Raw genomic sequence first — 16,361 nt, forward strand, 5'->3', positions numbered from 1 at the left:
TGACCTTCAAAGACCTGCCTGCCTACATATATACTGTAAGCAAGCAATCAACAGAAGTATTCCACTTTAAGACATGAAATTCCTCAGAGGTTTGCTTAAAGCTGAGTGGAATTGCATTCCTTTGTTCATCATGTGGGCCAGTAGGTCAAATTTGTGAACGACAGTCAAATTTTCATCAAAGAAGAGCATTCTGTACAGCAGTAAGTTATGCGTGTAGCCATGTTTATGTTTTGGTCTGAACAGCTGAGGTCTTCCTTCTATGTGGTGTCTGCTTCATAATTATTCCACACCAAAATGTTCTGGTCAAAACTGTTTAATCTAACAAGAAACAAACTGCGTTTGGTCATCTCCAACAAACCACCATGATCTTCAAAGGCATTCCCTGCTTGGCATGGTTATTTGCTAGTGTCAGAATATTTTTTTGCAAATATATTCCAAAATGATGTGCAGATTTAATTTAGTTTAGAGTTAATATAAATTTCAGCAATTGGCCACCACAACTGAACTGTTTTGCATTACATGGATTGAATGGATTAGATTAATATTGGATTTAAATTCCACGAAAAATACTTGTTGGAATTACTTCTGCTGATGAAATTAGTCCCCCATATATGATGTACACACAGTGCTGTGATTTTTATTGCATGCGCAGCAACTGTAGATCAAGACAAGCTACTTCTTCCTATGTTCTACTATGTTCTCATTTGACGTCTATTTAAAACGACGCCGCTGATATTTCATATTTCATAAAAATGTTTCAAGCAGCTAAGTGGTTTCCATAACAGAAGTATTTGTACTTTTGAGCGACATTTCTGTCATTTGCTTATATAATGTATCGTCATGGAGATGCACACACTGGCTATTAAGTGTCACCAAAATGGATAGTGGAGCTCTATAAGGGCACTGACCACTACGTAACTGCAGATGTTGGTAGTCTTGACCATAGCTGAATAAGTTAACTGTGGTCGCTCTATATGAAATGCTATGCATGTTATCTTGATGTAAATACTGGATGAAGGTACCCTTAAAAAGAGAGTTCACTTTCTGGAGTGAATATTTCATACTTTCTATTTTTCGTATTTCAGTTTTAGTATGGTTTTGATTGGGCCAGACATTTTTTTTTTGTCTGAGGCAAAAGGTTGAGAATTTGAGAAGGAAAGAGAACTTGCTTGAGAACTCTAAAGGATAGAAGTACTATCATGATAACTGATTTATATCTTTAAAATTCTGAACAAGTACTATAAAATTAATCCGCTCATGTGTTCAGCCTCTGGAACCACAAGCTGTTTTCAATTTACTTTAATTCTATTTTCTTCCTTTTGTAAAGCCAGTTGGTCATCAGAAACTTATGTAATGTAATAAAATATTCTTTATTGCACATAAAAGATTTTGGCTGATCAAAAACCTACACTAAAACTGAAATTATATTTAAACAACCCGTAGTGTGAACTAACTATACCTCTAATGGAGGTTAAACCCAATATTCAAATTCAATATTGCATCAAGTAGTTGCATGCATTATTGCCCATAGTATACTAAGCATACTTGATATAAACTTTAATTCTACCTAAAGTGTTCTTGAGTATAAAATATTATACTTCAGGTGTACTTCAACATACTATTTCTGAACATAATCACCTCAATCCTGTATCCTGTATGCCTACAACCCAACCCACCTCTTTAAGTTGATGATGCAAGTCCGCCTCACTGCCAACTGGTAGGCAGTTCTCCTGGGAACCTTGAACCTGATCAGAACATCACGTGAGGAACACAACAGTAATTGAGTTGAAAATATGTCATTTGTAAAGGGTGATCATGTCATTGTTTAGAAGCTGGGTAAAAAGCAAACCTCTTTCAGAAAGTAATTCTGCACTGAAGGGCTCTGCGAATGTCATCCCAAACTTTGCTTTGCTCTTGCTTTGGTTCGAAACAATGATTTCTTTACTGTGCTCAACCTGCTAGTTAATGAAATTTAAGCAAATAACTTTGTCAGCAGATTAAAAGCTATGATTTGTCTGTCACTGTAATCCTTGTTTAAAAAGAGGAGAAAAGAACATGCGTGGTGAAATGTTCTATCAAATGTAGTGTAGCAAATGTAAACAGGATTCCAGTCCCAGTCCATCATATGCTGTTCTCAGTAGCTGTCTGCTCATGTCAGCAATGACAAATTGGGCATTTACTTCTGCCCCAGATTTGGAGTTGCTCACATTGTGATATGTGGCTTGGAACTTATTGAATCAGTGGCCGGCCTCAAGTGTGACTTGCAACACAAATTCACATAATGGCCATTGAAATGGGTCCATGTTCTTTTTGGTAAGTTGAAAACAAGAAACAGGCTACCATGTGTAATCTCTGCAGAATTCCTGATTCCTGACTTAACCTGCTTGGCAAACAGAGCTTGTATTAAGCATGACTGGGTCTGTTTTAATATAATGGCAATGAAACAGCATGATTGATTGCTGTTAATTCCCAGGTGATGAGACAGTTTATAGTCATACTGTCTGTTCCATGAAAAGCTGTGAATGATCTGCCAAACAGATGTGAATGAAATCATTTAATAACATGATAATGATTTGTTTAGTGGTACACACTTCTTCTAAAAGGGTCATAGGCTACTATTCATACTTTTTCTGGCAGAGGAGGCATCGGCTTGTTATCCAGTTAGCAAGAACTCTCCCCCAGAGCAGGCCCACTGAGAATGCTTGTGTGCTCAAACTTATCAGGCAGGCGCTGTCCATTCAGTCCAACATGTTTTTCATTCATATACTCTCCATCTGCTCTTTCTTTATTTGACTGGTGCAGGGTGTCAGCATCCTGGTTTTTGTATTATTATTATTGTCCTACGGCCAATCTAAGTAATGTGAGTAGGTCTTTGGAGCTGGGAGACTTTGCTTGGCCAGAGTAATAAAATTGCAAGAACATTTTAGAAATAAGCAAATGGATGCCCTAACACTGAAACCAGCCCGCTCTTCCCAAAGATTTCGGAACAGCAGCCCAGCAGAAACCATAGCTGGAACCTGTTCACAGAGATAAACTGTAAGATGGTGGATGTGAAAACAAGCCAGCAAGCAATGCACTTATGGAATACCCACAATATCAGAGATCTTATTCTTTTTTTTTTTTCCACATTTGTCTTATGGAAAAATAATTATTTCAGCCCAGGATAGTTTTTCTTTTGCAACAGATTGAAGAATAGACCGGTTTTGGAGCTAAGCAACTGCTTCCCCACACAAAACAAGGGATGATGTACATGTTATTTGGAGGTGCTTGAGGCACAAGCAACTTATACCTGTAACATGAATGATACAGTATGTGTTTCTGTATAGTGTACAACTTTAATCATGATATTGTGTGAACCATGCCAAACTATAGGTGTAATATAGCTGAACTGAATCTTTTATACCTTTTTAAATTACATATTTTAGAGTTCACTTGTTTCTTGAAATAAAGGACAGTTATTTATACTATGTAAATATTACTTTTTAGATGTATTTTTGTGTAAATTAAGACCACAATGTCAAGTGGGAGGACAAATTTCTGTATTTAATTACATACAGTGCCTTGTCATTTTAATTCCATTTAGACACACAGGTGACAGATAAACAGAACTCCTGTTATATTCACTTGGGGAAAATTACCTCTTATAAACCAATGCTGAATATATTTACCATTCTTTTTTTTTGCATTATGTTGCACTAACATATTATATATTTAATTAATTCTATTTAAATATATAATTGAATTTATCTGGAGAAATATTGTGCAGCAAATATTTCTGGGTACCTATACCTCAACACTGAAAATACAGTCATTGTATTAATGTATATTTTACATTTGATGAGATACCTTTATTTCACCTTTTTAAAAATGAATTATTATAGATTATTATTATTATTTGACTTGACTTGGAGTATTTCCCAGTTTAATATCAAATATTGTTTTGCACCAGCCATACACTTTTTGTTCTACAGCAACACCAAAGACTGTGCACCTTAAAATGCAATCCAGATTTTAACCTTAGGGTGAGAGTACTTTTTAAAAGGTGTGTATACAGCATTGGTATACAGACTAAATGTATTTAGTCGAGGACTAGGCTTAATCTGTGTCTGTGAAAGAAATGCAAACCCAGAATTCTGACCTTTGATGCTTTTCATGTTTGAAGTGAATCAACAGTTTCCTAATTGCTCGATGTGTGACACCTGTCCATGAAAACGAACCAATTTGGTGAAGTGTTCTATTCAAATACTAACAAAATGCTAATGAGACAAGCCAGCATTGTGTTAATAGGTTGAAGGAAAAAATTACGAAAGAACATGAACACCTGTGTTTAGAAAAATACAGCTCGTTAAAATTCTGGGATTGCTTGTGTTTTGGATGAAAACCAACACAGCGGTTCTCCACTTCCAGTATCGAGGTTGTGAACCACTGGTATACGGTATACAACGTGGGAGAACAGTTTCGGTAGGTTGAGATGATTTGGAAGCTTAGTTTAGCACAAACAAAACAGTGGCTAACAAGGCTCTTTTCGACAAAAATAAAAGCAACTAAGATGGATCTTTATTTTGTAAACATACCGGCGTCAGACTGAGGGGGGCGATATGTTGCATTTTGGGCATCTGTTATCATGTAATCTCTAAAGTACATATTTCCGGTAGTATGTATCGATGGTACTAATCATTTTTGGGCTTTCAGTAGCTAGCTAACTAGCAGATTCGCTAGCAATAAGGCATATCACAGACTTCAGGTGAATGAATTTATTAATTAGACCGTAGCTAACTGTTACGTCGAATTATATCTTCGGTAAAATGGCATCCGGGATGACGGGCCAAACCTCGTAAGTATGCACTTGTTAGTAAGGCCATGCATCTTTATAAGGCTTGTTTTAAAATGTATCGCAGGCCTGACGAACAGACGTTAGCTAGCTAGGCCTCAACTGATAAAATATCGTGGTTGTGCTCCGTGACATTTTCAGTTTCCAGGAGTTTATGTACCCTTGACTGTTTACGAAATGCATGCATTTTAGTCGTATTACCAGGGCAAGATGGTTTAGTTAACTAAATTGTACAAATGCCTGGTTTGCCAAGTTAGGTTGGCTAGCTAGCTAGACATTTTCCATGCACGCGTTAGCCGTTGTCTAATCCTTCCGGGATTAACATTATCAGAACGTTATTAATTTACTTGATAAAACGAGGATAGATAGATGGATGGATGTTAAATTGACAGAATAACGACGTTTAGTAGCGCTAGTTTAGCATTGTTGCACTTTGCCGGTTGTTTTCATCGTTTCGATGGGATTATGACGAGGGGGTACGTCCCTCTTTCCCTCGCTCGTCTCTTATTCGGGAATAATTTATGGGTGAAAGAAACGAGTGGAGGAAAGGATTCAGTATTTTTCCGAGTATTGGCAACTTTATTAAAGCACAAAACCGATTTGAAATTCATGGTTGGCATTAACTGGTGTAATGTGCCGTAGAACAAAAACGTGGAACTCGCATGGACTTATTTAAACTACACTACAGACTTTCTGCATCAATCGAAACAAATCTGCATATGGGACCCGTGGCTAAAAATGTTAACTTCTGGGTTTTAGAACTACAAACCAACAGATGGAAAAATGTTGCTATAATTTCATATGTACATTTTTGGCGCATCGAACGCCACAAAATATTGCTCTCGAAGTTCGTTCAGGGTGAGCTGGCCGGATATGTAGAATATTGATTAAATCACAGGGAAACTTCGATGTATTGGCCATAAGGAGATGGGATGGATTGCTTTGATTTCAATAACTATTCTGTTTACTGAACTGAGTGGGGCAAACCATTTGGTGTGAATGGGATGCATTAACGGAGTTGGCAATACTCCTTTGAAGTTATGCCTTTGCTTGCACTACAGCCTTTGATTTGTGCGGCCATTTCAGGTGGTCGGCATCCTACTAGGCCTTAGTCTACAACCACTCCTTTCGTATCTTTGCATCGAAGTGGTGTAATTTTATCACGTCCCCCTTCACCCAACGTCGTTGAAATGAATGAAGATCTGCTGAACTGCTGCTAATTGCTCCAGTCTGTAAGAATAGGTGCTGTTCATCAAGTTGCTTGTGCTGTAAGTTGGTAGCTTATGGGGCTTTTATTGTGCTACCACACATGGAGGGCAAAGAAAGTGGTAACCGTAAAGTCATGGTGTTCCGCTGATACTACCCTCCTACATTAACTTCAATGTAGAGCTGAGAACAGGCCCGAACACCATTGTGTGTTTTAGACCTACTTGTTCTGCATACATTGTCCTAGGATAACTTTCACAATCAGACTTTCAGCCTCAGTTGCAAGTGAGTGATTGGTTTCTATGCTGTTCCTACAGGTGCCTTAATAGTAGATGGGATCAGGCCAGCCCCAGGGTGGAAAGGCTGTCGGGCTTCTTGGGCTCACATTCTGGCCCTGTGCCTGTGGTGTCTCTGGCAGGCTACACAGGGGATCTGGGCAGCGTAGCCACCGTAACCGCCAATTCCTCAGTTCCTAGCAATACGACGACCGTGACGTCGTCCGCCATGCCTGTAGCTGGAGCTGCGCCCCCGTCTGAGGATGCCTCTGCCCCACAGGGGGGCGTGGAGCTGGCTGCCGCCATGGCTGCCAAAATCAACGCCATGCTGATGGCCAAGGGCAAACTGAAGACCCCTCCACCCTTGCCTAATAAGGTAGGCTACAGTTCATAATGGATTGTGGGCTATGGAGTTTGTGTTGATCTAAATCAGGGACAGGCCACTCTAGCCTGGATGGGCGGTGTGTATACAAGATTTTGCTGCCGGCAGTTATCAGCGAATTGGCTGTATGCACCATGACCGATTCTCTTGTAAATGAAAGCCACGGGAACATTTCAGCTGCTGTTTGTCACGGAATGTGGCTAAAAATGACACATCGTATAAATGATTTGGCTAATTAAGAGCAGAAGTAGGTCTGACATCCAGAATTGCCTGTCCCTTTTCTGAATTGAGATGTTTTCTCAACAGATTGTGCACACTGTGACGGTTTCCAGCACGGCAGATGAGCTGGTTGTCACTGAAGTGGACATCAACGACGTGCCCATAAACTGCAGGAACCTGCTCACGAAAGGGAAGACTCAGGAAGAGGTGAGACCTTCTCACTTACCATTTTGCTAGCAACATTCTGTAATGCAGAAACGTCAATGTGTTTATTTAATGGGTTGAGTGTTTGTTCCCGTTTCAGATTCGCCGGTATAGTGGGGCAGTCGTGTCAACAAAAGGGTTCTACATGAGTGGCGCAGAGAAAACGCAGGCCAAAGGAGTGTATGTATCTTGTGGAATGTCTGAGCATTAATTAATTTCTTTTTATTCTAATTAATAATTTTGTTTTTGTTTTTGTTTCAGAGACCGGCCTTTGTATTTGCACGTTCAGGGAAAGAGTCAAGAGGAAGTTAACAGTAAGCTGCATTTTCAAATGCATTTGAAAATATTTCACCTTTCCAGTGTTTTATTATGTCCTGATATCCATGAGATGTTTGATTTTGGTACTTAAAACCACGCAACCTCTATCCAGTCTTGCATGTCCATTCTCCAGCATGAGCTCCTCATGAGCTTTACCAAGAAGAGGCTGTTTTAGTGACTGTCTTTAAGGTGCATTGATATCGATGAATCTCTGTTCTGATTGGCTGGCTGTTTGAGTGCTTGGATTTCTTCTGGCTGCAAGGTGGGCGGTGCTGGGGGTGGAAATATGCGGATGAGCGTATACTTGTGACCTCAGGCATACGGATTGTGTTGGTTTTTTTTGGACTGTTGATGCTCAGTGGCTTTTATAGCACCTACAACTCCTTGATCCAAACTGCAAGGGAAATGTTTTCCACAATATGGGACCTTTACTGTCCATCTGAATGCAGACGGACGGTCGTGCACTAACTGCATTGTTCCACAGAGGCGGTGTTGCGCATTAAGGAGATGATCTCTGAGGACCTCCTGCGTTCTCAGCCGGGACAGCCGCGGCCCCCCATCCCTACGCTGACCGTGTACCCCCAGCCTCCCAGATCCTCGGCCCTGCCACAGGCCTCGTGCCCCCCTGCCCTGCCGCTCCGCCTGCCTCCCCCGGCTCCCTCCGCCCCTCCGAGCCAAAGACCGTCTGCTCCTTACGGCAGCCACTCAGGGGTGAGCTCATCGTCCTGTTGCTGGTGTCCAGCACCACTATCTGACCTGTCACTGTTTCAGGCTTTAAAGGGCTGGTCCTCACTCTTGGTCCTGGAGAGCCGCAGGGTGTTTTTTTTTTATTTTTTATTTTATTTTATATTTTTTTCTCCCAACGGTGAAAACCAAAGCTAACACACCCCGCAGCTCTCCAAGACCAGGGTTCGTGAGCCCCTGGACCAGACACATTGTCAGTAAATGGTTTTGATTGCTGAACAGTTTCTGTGTACTGGGTGGAGATTTAGAGGTGGAGGTTGAAGAAGGTGAAGCCAGTAAAGACCATATGGTTTGCACCGATACTGACCTCCAAGAGTAATTTTGGCAGTGAGAACAACCTTAACCTCCAGAAAATGGTTTGGGTCTACTGCTCTGTCTTAACAGTTCCCCCCCCTATGTTGAGGTTGAAGTGCGCTCCATGGATGGTTCACCCTGTGCAGAGCATCAGTGGGAAATTGCTTGTCAGGTTTTGGTCTGGCCTGTGGAGCAGCTCATTGACCTCCCCTACCTGGTTCTCTTGCAGAATTTTGTGCACACAAAGATATTTGTTGGCCTGGATCAGGCGTTGCCCTCATTCAACGTCAATGAGAAGGTGGAGGGCCCAGGGGGGAGCTACCTGCAGCACATCCAGAGTGAGACGGGGGCACGGGTGTTCCTGCGGGGGAAAAGCTCCGGGTACATAGAGCAGGCTTCCCGGCGAGAGTCCTTCGAGCCTCTTTACCTTTACATCAGGTATGACCGCTCTGCTGACGTTGCGTTTATATTCTCGTTATTTCCTTATGCTCGACTAGGCACGGGTCTATCCTTCCCTGGAGCAATGTGCTGTTAAGGGCCTTTCCCAAGGGCCTGACTGCTGCTCTGATCTTATTGTGGCTACTGCACCTTAGCCACTAGGCTACAGACTGCCCCATTCATTGTATACCATTTTGAAACCAATCATACTTTGTGCTAGCTTTATGGGGGATACACTGAGGTGGTATGTTGTAATCTATATTATCCCACAAGCTCCCCCACAGATTAAGTTGTTTTTCCTTTAGCCACCCAAACTCTACAGGACTGGAAGCTGCCAAGAAGCTCTGTGAGAGCCTGCTGGAAACTGTAAGTTGTCTAACTATTTTCTGCTCCCTTATTGCTGTAAATTTAAACGTGCAATGGAGGTATAAGAAGGTGGAGCTATTGAAGATCCTGTGGCTCTCATCGATACCCACCTCCTAGAATAAGAGTGGCGTGGACCATATCTGACCTCCAGCATTAGGCCAGAGTGCACTGCAGCTACTGATAACTGAATTGAGTGACGTGTCTTGCCTTTTTAACCACTTTATTTTAATAGGAAGCCTATGGAAGGTATAATCTGCTTTTGAGATTCTGTGGATGCACTCATTTCCAAGTTCAGAAGCTGTTCCTTTTCCTAGCTTCTAGCTCTTGCCAGGAATGTTTTACGGGTTGGAATTTCTTTAAAGATGGACCTTGATCAATTTTCAGAGGGAAAATAAGCGATCGGAAAGGGTCCCAGGTTACACCTTGATGTATAGTCTGACCAAAGTTGAAAGTTTTCCAGGAAACCTCTCCCACCACATTCCATAAATGTTTCTCATTTTGCTCAGGTGCGAGCCGAGCATACCCAGATGGTGTCCGTCTACACGGCGACTGGCTCCACTCAAGGTAACCGCTACCTTTCCGTTCGCTGAATGAGAGTACTGCTCAATGGCATTTAATCATAGGGATTAGCTATTTTCATTAACTCCTCCACTGCTGCCTTTAGTGACAACAACAGTCAGTGGTCAAAAACCTGTGTTTGTGTTTTAACTGTGGTATTAACTACATTTCTATACTTTTATTTCAGCATACCCAGCTCATGGATACCCAGCTAATAGCAATTACAGTAGCCCAGTGTCCTGGTATAACTACCCAAATGGGTACCCTGGCGGCTATTCTGCATACCCAGGATCCAGTGGTTACTGGAGTAATGCAAATGGCCATCCCAGTCTTTCTAACATTTCGACAACCCCTCAATCTTCTCAGGCTATGGTTCAGTATCCAGTGTGTCCTAGGAAACCACCTCCTTACCTGGCACAGGTAGGTTTTCTTCCAGTGAAAAGATGAACCCTGCTGTAAAGGCTCATTGGGGTGTTGAAATTTTTATTTATTTTTATTTTTAGAAACCAATGTGCAAGTCTTTCAGACTTTAGGTTGATCCAGCATCTTAAACTTAAAACATTTTTCTATAGGCATAAATGTTGCTTAATTCTTATACCAGTTTGGTTGAAAAACCAGTTCAACATTAAGAGATGTTAAAATGGCTCTGTCAATACCTGTTTTGTTGGCAGCAGAAGAGCTCCATTTATGAACCTGTCCAGGATATTTGAAAGGAGAGAGTTGGGCTTTGTGCCATGTTTGTGCGTGATTGTGCTGTGCTCTGTCCCAGGGAACTGGGACCAGTTACACCCCCACCAACGACTGCTCCTCGCCTAGCGCTTCCCCTCCTGGCAGTCCAAAGAGACGCTTTCTGGACTCTGAGGAGAGCCCTGAAGCTCCGGTAGGTTATTGAAGTCATGTGGTCCGAAAGAGTAACTGCTCACACTTTCAGCCTGGCTCTGCCTTCTACACCATTTTGAAACTGCTTTCTGTTTATTCTCTAACCCATCAGGTGCTGGCACTGTTCAGTGTAGGATTGATCAGTAGCGTTTTATTTATGTTTTGAAATTGTTTAAAATGAACATTTTCCCAACTGGATGTCTGACCATCTCCATGATGTCGAGGTGCCCTGTAAAGGGTGCTCTGTTACGATTGAGACGGGCAGTCACAGTGGACTGCAGAAAGCATTTTTTTAAACTTTATTGGGCAGCAGTATGTTTCTCCCAGTTTGGCAAAATTAACTGTGAAACATTATAATCCATGCCATAATTAACAAAGTGGGAATGCAACACGTTTACAGCTTATAGGAATGTGGTCTAGAGTGTAATTACCCTTTTTACTGTCCCTGATGTGACTGAATGTTTGTGTCTTTTGCTCCAGGACTGTGAATCAGTGCCCGCATCGCCTGAGCCATCCATCTCACCCCCCCTCCCCTGCCCAGAGGACAGTACTGCAGAAAGGTGCCCCTCCTGTTTATACCTGCTGCTCTTCCACGCACTCCCAGCAGAAGGAGTGATGTTTGCTAGCAGCATTGTGAGCTCATTCCAATCACTTGTTTTTCTCGCTTCTTTGATCCTGACCTGGAAATTGACTGACCCAGACCGAGATGACCGGGGACTTCCAATCCAATTGTTAAATGTTCCTCCTAGGAGCTAGAAGTTAGGAACACCCAATCTTGCCTTTTCAGCAAGGAAACATCAGCGCATCCTTTGCAGAATGATTTGTTCAGAACGAATATAGATGATCACCCTGTGGATCCACCTCTTCGCAACAGCCACGTCTGTAACTGACGTGACTTTGAACTGACGTTTAAAGGTGCAAGGGCATTGTATTTGACCAATTCCCATTTTCTTGGATCCCCCATCTCACCTCTCTACCCTCTATTGACGTGTGGAGTGGAGTTTCCTGTACAAGCCGCACCGGAATGTTACTTGGCCACAGAGAACTAATGTATCCCTGGCTGTCATTTGTTTCACTGCTGTGGTTGCATTGCTAACCACACAGAAAAATCTAGTTTCAGTATCTTAGAGCACATAGCTGGTAGTCCTTTTCAGTGATGCAAAGGTAATTATGAACTAAACACGCTAGCAGTTCATGATCCTGGTGCTTTCGCAGGATGCTGATGCCCCCGCCTCCTGCCCCCTCAACCGCCGCCGTGCCACGCAAGAGGCCGAGGGAAGCGGTGGAAGCCACCAGCGATTCCGAGGATTCAGGTACGTGCCACCCACTCCGTTACAGGCAGGCGGTGCGGCCCTGCCTCAGGCCTTAAAGTTTGGGGATGATTGACGTCACAAGCTCTTGGTTTAAAAGGACTCCCTTCCCCAGATTAATGGAGACGTGTAGATTCCCCCCTCCTAGCGTAATGCACTAACTGGTCTTTTCTCTTCGTATGTTCTTTTTGTCTTTCCCCTTGTCTTCTCTTTACATGTTCTCCTGGGGACCTGCCTGTTGTGGATGTGGTGCCATTTCATTGTCCATGAATGACCCCCCTCTCCCACCTCTGGCTGCGGATCGAACCTATTCCACGGCTAACATGGGGATTCCCACAATGGGCTTCTCTCTCGCTCTATCCCTCCGCTGTCTTATTCGATCTCTCTCCTCTCTCTCTCCTCTCTCTCTCCTCTCTCTCTCCTCTCTCTCTCCTCTCTCTCTCCTCTCTCCTCTCCTTCCTCTTCTCTCCTTCCTCTCTCTCTCCTTCCTCTCTCTCTCTCCTCTGACAGGTGTGGGTGACCCTCCATCACCGAAGACCAAACCCCTGGGAGGGCTGTCAGGGTTGGTCCCTTACGGCGGGGACTCCTCCGATGAAGAGGAGGACAGGACTCACGTCAGTAAGAAGGCTTCACTGTGAGCCACTCAGGCCATCTGTATTAAGGTGTATGTAAGCATCCCCTGCTGAGACCTCAGGCTTCGTTGTACATTCTCGCATTGGCCTGTCCCATTGAAATCAGGATTTCTAATAATTATTACTCCAAGTACTTCAGTTTTATTTGAATTTGTGTATCAACCACCCCTATTTTCATCACTAGCTATGGACCAGTCCACCTGACGGATACATGCTTACCTTCATTGAATCTTTTCTCATATTGGAAATTGCTGTTAAACCTGTTCCCATGGAATACGTGTAATAAAATATTTTAATGATTTTTTGTCTTGTGCAGTTTTGCAAAATGTTCCCTTTAACAAAACGATTCAATTAACCTTTATTTGCACTTGAAATTACACTTTGTTTTTTGCAAGTTTCTTAAAGTGCATTTTGTGATCCATTCAAGAATCTGCTTTTCAAAATATTTAAATTGGTACATTGAACTGGGTATCCTGTTACTGCTAGAACCCTTACTTTGATTTGCCTTTACATCTGCAGACCAATGTGTCAGGATTAGAAATCTTACAATGCGTGCAGAGAAAAGGTTGAAGCGTTGCATGCTTGAGTGACCGTATGACTCAATGAGAGCACTGCTAAATGCGACAGTTTCTGATAAGTCTTGGCCAATGAATAGCACTGATCCTTTGCTGAAAATAGGGGGTTGCCATGGCAACTGCTATAGTTTAAATGTATTCCATAGCAATTTCATTCAGATCTGCCCCCGCCCCAATAAAGGTTTACTTGTCCAATTCTTTCAGTTTGCGGGTGGGTAGATTTATCCATTATGGTTTTCTAAACCGTATGTTGACCCACATTCGCAGCAAGCACCTTATTGATATTCAAACTGCCAGCATTTGTATTGAAACCAGCATGCTGTGTGCAGTTGAAGTCGTAGGGATTGCCCTGTGTATAGTGTTGTAATGTGCCTTGAGCACCATTGCTTGTTCCCTGCCGGTTCTGTTCTGCTGTTCAGAAACCATATCCTTCTGAAAGCTTCTCTCCCCTCTCCAGCACAGAGTGCCTGGGTCATTAGTCAGTGCACTTTGAGAAACTAGAATATGAAACTCTAAACAATTGTTCTCATTTGGCCTTAGTCATTGGAACAGATTGGAGGTTCTGTTAATTTGTAAACCGTTTCACTGTGTGGACCAGTCAGGACTTCACCTCTAGTCTTATGTTGTGGAGTCACCAATGTTTACAATCCTAACCCAGGAGGTACTGCTTTCCCAAATTTGGGTGAATTGTTTTACAGACCGGTTGGAGTAGCAAATGTGGATCCAAAGGGAAATGTTGAAAGCTGGAATAGAATAACAGGAGGCAGCAGGATATAGCCTAAAAATAGCCCTTCTGGGTGGTTCTGCAATCTGATACAGCAGTTATGCCATCAATGTTTTGCAGTACCCTCCCTCCCATGCTCCTTTAATTATGGGTCTCGGGCAAAACTTTGTTCAGAAAGGAAAGGAGACATTGCTGAACAATATTTCATGCATTTTCTTTTGAATTTCTTGTAGGATTTAAGTAAATTGAACATAGGGTCAATATTAAATCTGACTAGCCTAACACCTTCCTTTAAATGTTCTGTATTTAGCTACAAGTCTGTACTTTCTACTTTTGTACAAGAAATGTACAGATGATGCACTGCTGGAGTACATGTGGCTGTAAATCCACTGATCTGGTAGAGCTTTCCCTTGAATGGCCTTAGTTTCCCATCGATCAGGCCTCTTGCATATTTACTGTGGTTTTGGCTTGTTTTCAAATGTGCACCCAAGTAAGTGGCTACACTAACTTGAGGGCAAATTATTATGGAATAGCCATAAACTGGATTACTTGTCGATAATTCTTAAGCAAAATGAAACCTGTTACTGCACTAAATTTATAGTGCATGCCCTTGCATTTAACAGGGAATTAATTGACCCAATGTCTATGCTAAATATAGTGATGGTGTATACTGTAGAGCAGGGGTGTCAAACTAGAGGGCCGCAGTGTCCGCTGGTTTTTGGTGCGTTTCACCTCGATCAGTTTCAACATCTTTTAATGACTAGAGTTCACACACCTTCTGAAGGCCTTAATTGGCTGCTGATTGAAAGGAAACCACAGATACCAGCAGACACTGCGGCCCTCCAGGACTGGAGTTTGACACCCTTGCTGTAGAGAGATACAGCATACCTGTTAATGCTAGATTGGAAAAAGGCAGAAAACCCATTTAAACAATGTGACGATTGCCCTGGACTACAGTGTGGAGTGCTTGATTCGTGCACAGATTCACCTGTCTGCACAAATCTATCTGCTTCTTTTTTTTTTTTTTTTTTTAACAGGAAATTATTTGATGTGCATTTGAATTGTTCAAACTACTGCACGACAGGAAATGCACTGGTTTCTATTACACCTCAATTTTACTTTCCATTTTGTTATAAAGCATAGTTTAAATGGCCTTCTGCATTACTGAATATATTGGATGGAATGGCAAGAAACATGGCAGGTTCTGTTAGCCATTCTAAAAAGTGTAAAGGTGGCAGTGAAGTTGCACTAAGGGGGGGAAGCACTACACATTAAAAGGGTGGTTTTGGCTGGATCTGTCAGTTCCCTAAATTCTGTATTTTGTGTGTTTGTGTTTTTTTTAAATGCATCTAATTTGGCTCTGATGGGGTATCGGCATATACATATGGTGTTTAAAATGAGCAGAAATGTGAAAAAACCCTCTAAATGTACAGGCTGTCATTCTTCACAGTGAAACAAAAGTTGGTTAAATGTTTACTTGTATGCAAAATTATTTTAATTATACATTAATTTAAATCTTAAAGGTCACACCATTTTAGTACGTAAATGTACTAAACGAAATTAATTAAAGGGTGTTTGAATCGATTTGAGTAGGGTGAATTCAGGTCATTTGGTTCAGGTAATTCTTATGACTGGTGGTGAGGGCAGACCCAGGAACTGAAGTGTCCCAAATTACCTGACTTCACCCTATATCAAACTCATGTGCGTTTATAACGAACTACTTTCACATGGTGTAAAGATGACAGAATTCCACAAACAAAGGAAAGCAAATGTCTCAATCAGCCGGAATATTATAGTTTGATGACATTAAGGGGCTCATTTGCTTCACAGTTGTGGATTTACAAACACAATTAGTATTATAAACCTCAATGGGAATCTGAGGCTTATCAGCTTCTCATTCCCACACTGGTCGAACGTTCTTGAGGTTTTAACGATTCTTTAATATACTAGTTTATCATTACATGGGGTGAAATTATACAGGGGTGCTTTTAAATATGTACTGAGCATCAATGTATTTTTTCACTCTATGAAGCTCGGATTTTATCACAGTTCTACTTTAATTTCGAGTATGTCAACTGGAGCGGTGAACAGTTGTGAGGCTATCACGCCCACAATAGACTTAAGGGGAAAATAAAACCGTGAAATGATCTGCTCCAAAAGCCTAAAGAAATGCACATCTTATTTATAACGGTTTCGATACAACGGAAGCTATACATTGTCCCGGAGCAGGTAACTTTATGAGCAAAGCTTATACCACTCGCACGGTATTCACTTGGTGTAGGCCAATTCATTAGCGGCTGGACTTTTCTTTATCCTTCAGTAAATTTATCCTACAAGTGTGCAGTCAAATTTTTATATTTTTTTTCCTATGATCTATGGTTGCATGACAATGCAATATTTCCAACT

General features: G+C 41.9%; 1 protein-coding gene across 4 annotated transcripts; it reads left to right on the forward strand.

Moving 5' to 3' along the window:
* The first annotated feature begins 4,303 nt into the window (after positions 1 to 4,303).
* On the forward strand, positions 4,304 to 12,956 carry LOC133131403 (KH homology domain-containing protein 4-like). 4 transcript variants are annotated; one of them, XM_061246755.1, is made up of 14 exons: positions 4,304 to 4,461; positions 6,355 to 6,688; positions 7,001 to 7,120; positions 7,218 to 7,297; positions 7,379 to 7,431; positions 7,920 to 8,146; positions 8,703 to 8,911; positions 9,217 to 9,277; positions 9,784 to 9,841; positions 10,023 to 10,255; positions 10,605 to 10,715; positions 11,195 to 11,274; positions 11,930 to 12,027; positions 12,535 to 12,956. In XM_061246755.1, exons 2-14 carry the CDS (start codon positions 6,542 to 6,544, stop codon positions 12,660 to 12,662), a joined length of 1,605 nt encoding a protein of 534 aa, XP_061102739.1. In that variant the 5' UTR covers positions 4,304 to 4,461; positions 6,355 to 6,541; the 3' UTR covers positions 12,663 to 12,956. The 4 variants fall into 4 exon arrangements, with proteins under 4 accessions (XP_061102739.1, XP_061102738.1, XP_061102737.1 ...); XM_061246754.1 differs by lacking the exon at positions 4,304 to 4,461 and adding an exon at positions 4,676 to 4,834 and having other exon boundaries at positions 11,195 to 11,347; XM_061246753.1 differs by lacking the exon at positions 4,304 to 4,461 and adding an exon at positions 4,677 to 4,834.
* The last annotated feature ends 3,405 nt before the right edge of the window (positions 12,957 to 16,361 follow it).

The sequence above is a fragment of the Conger conger genome, chromosome 6, assembly GCF_963514075.1.
Source record: "Conger conger chromosome 6, fConCon1.1, whole genome shotgun sequence".
Lineage (NCBI taxonomy): Eukaryota > Metazoa > Chordata > Actinopteri > Anguilliformes > Congridae > Conger > Conger conger.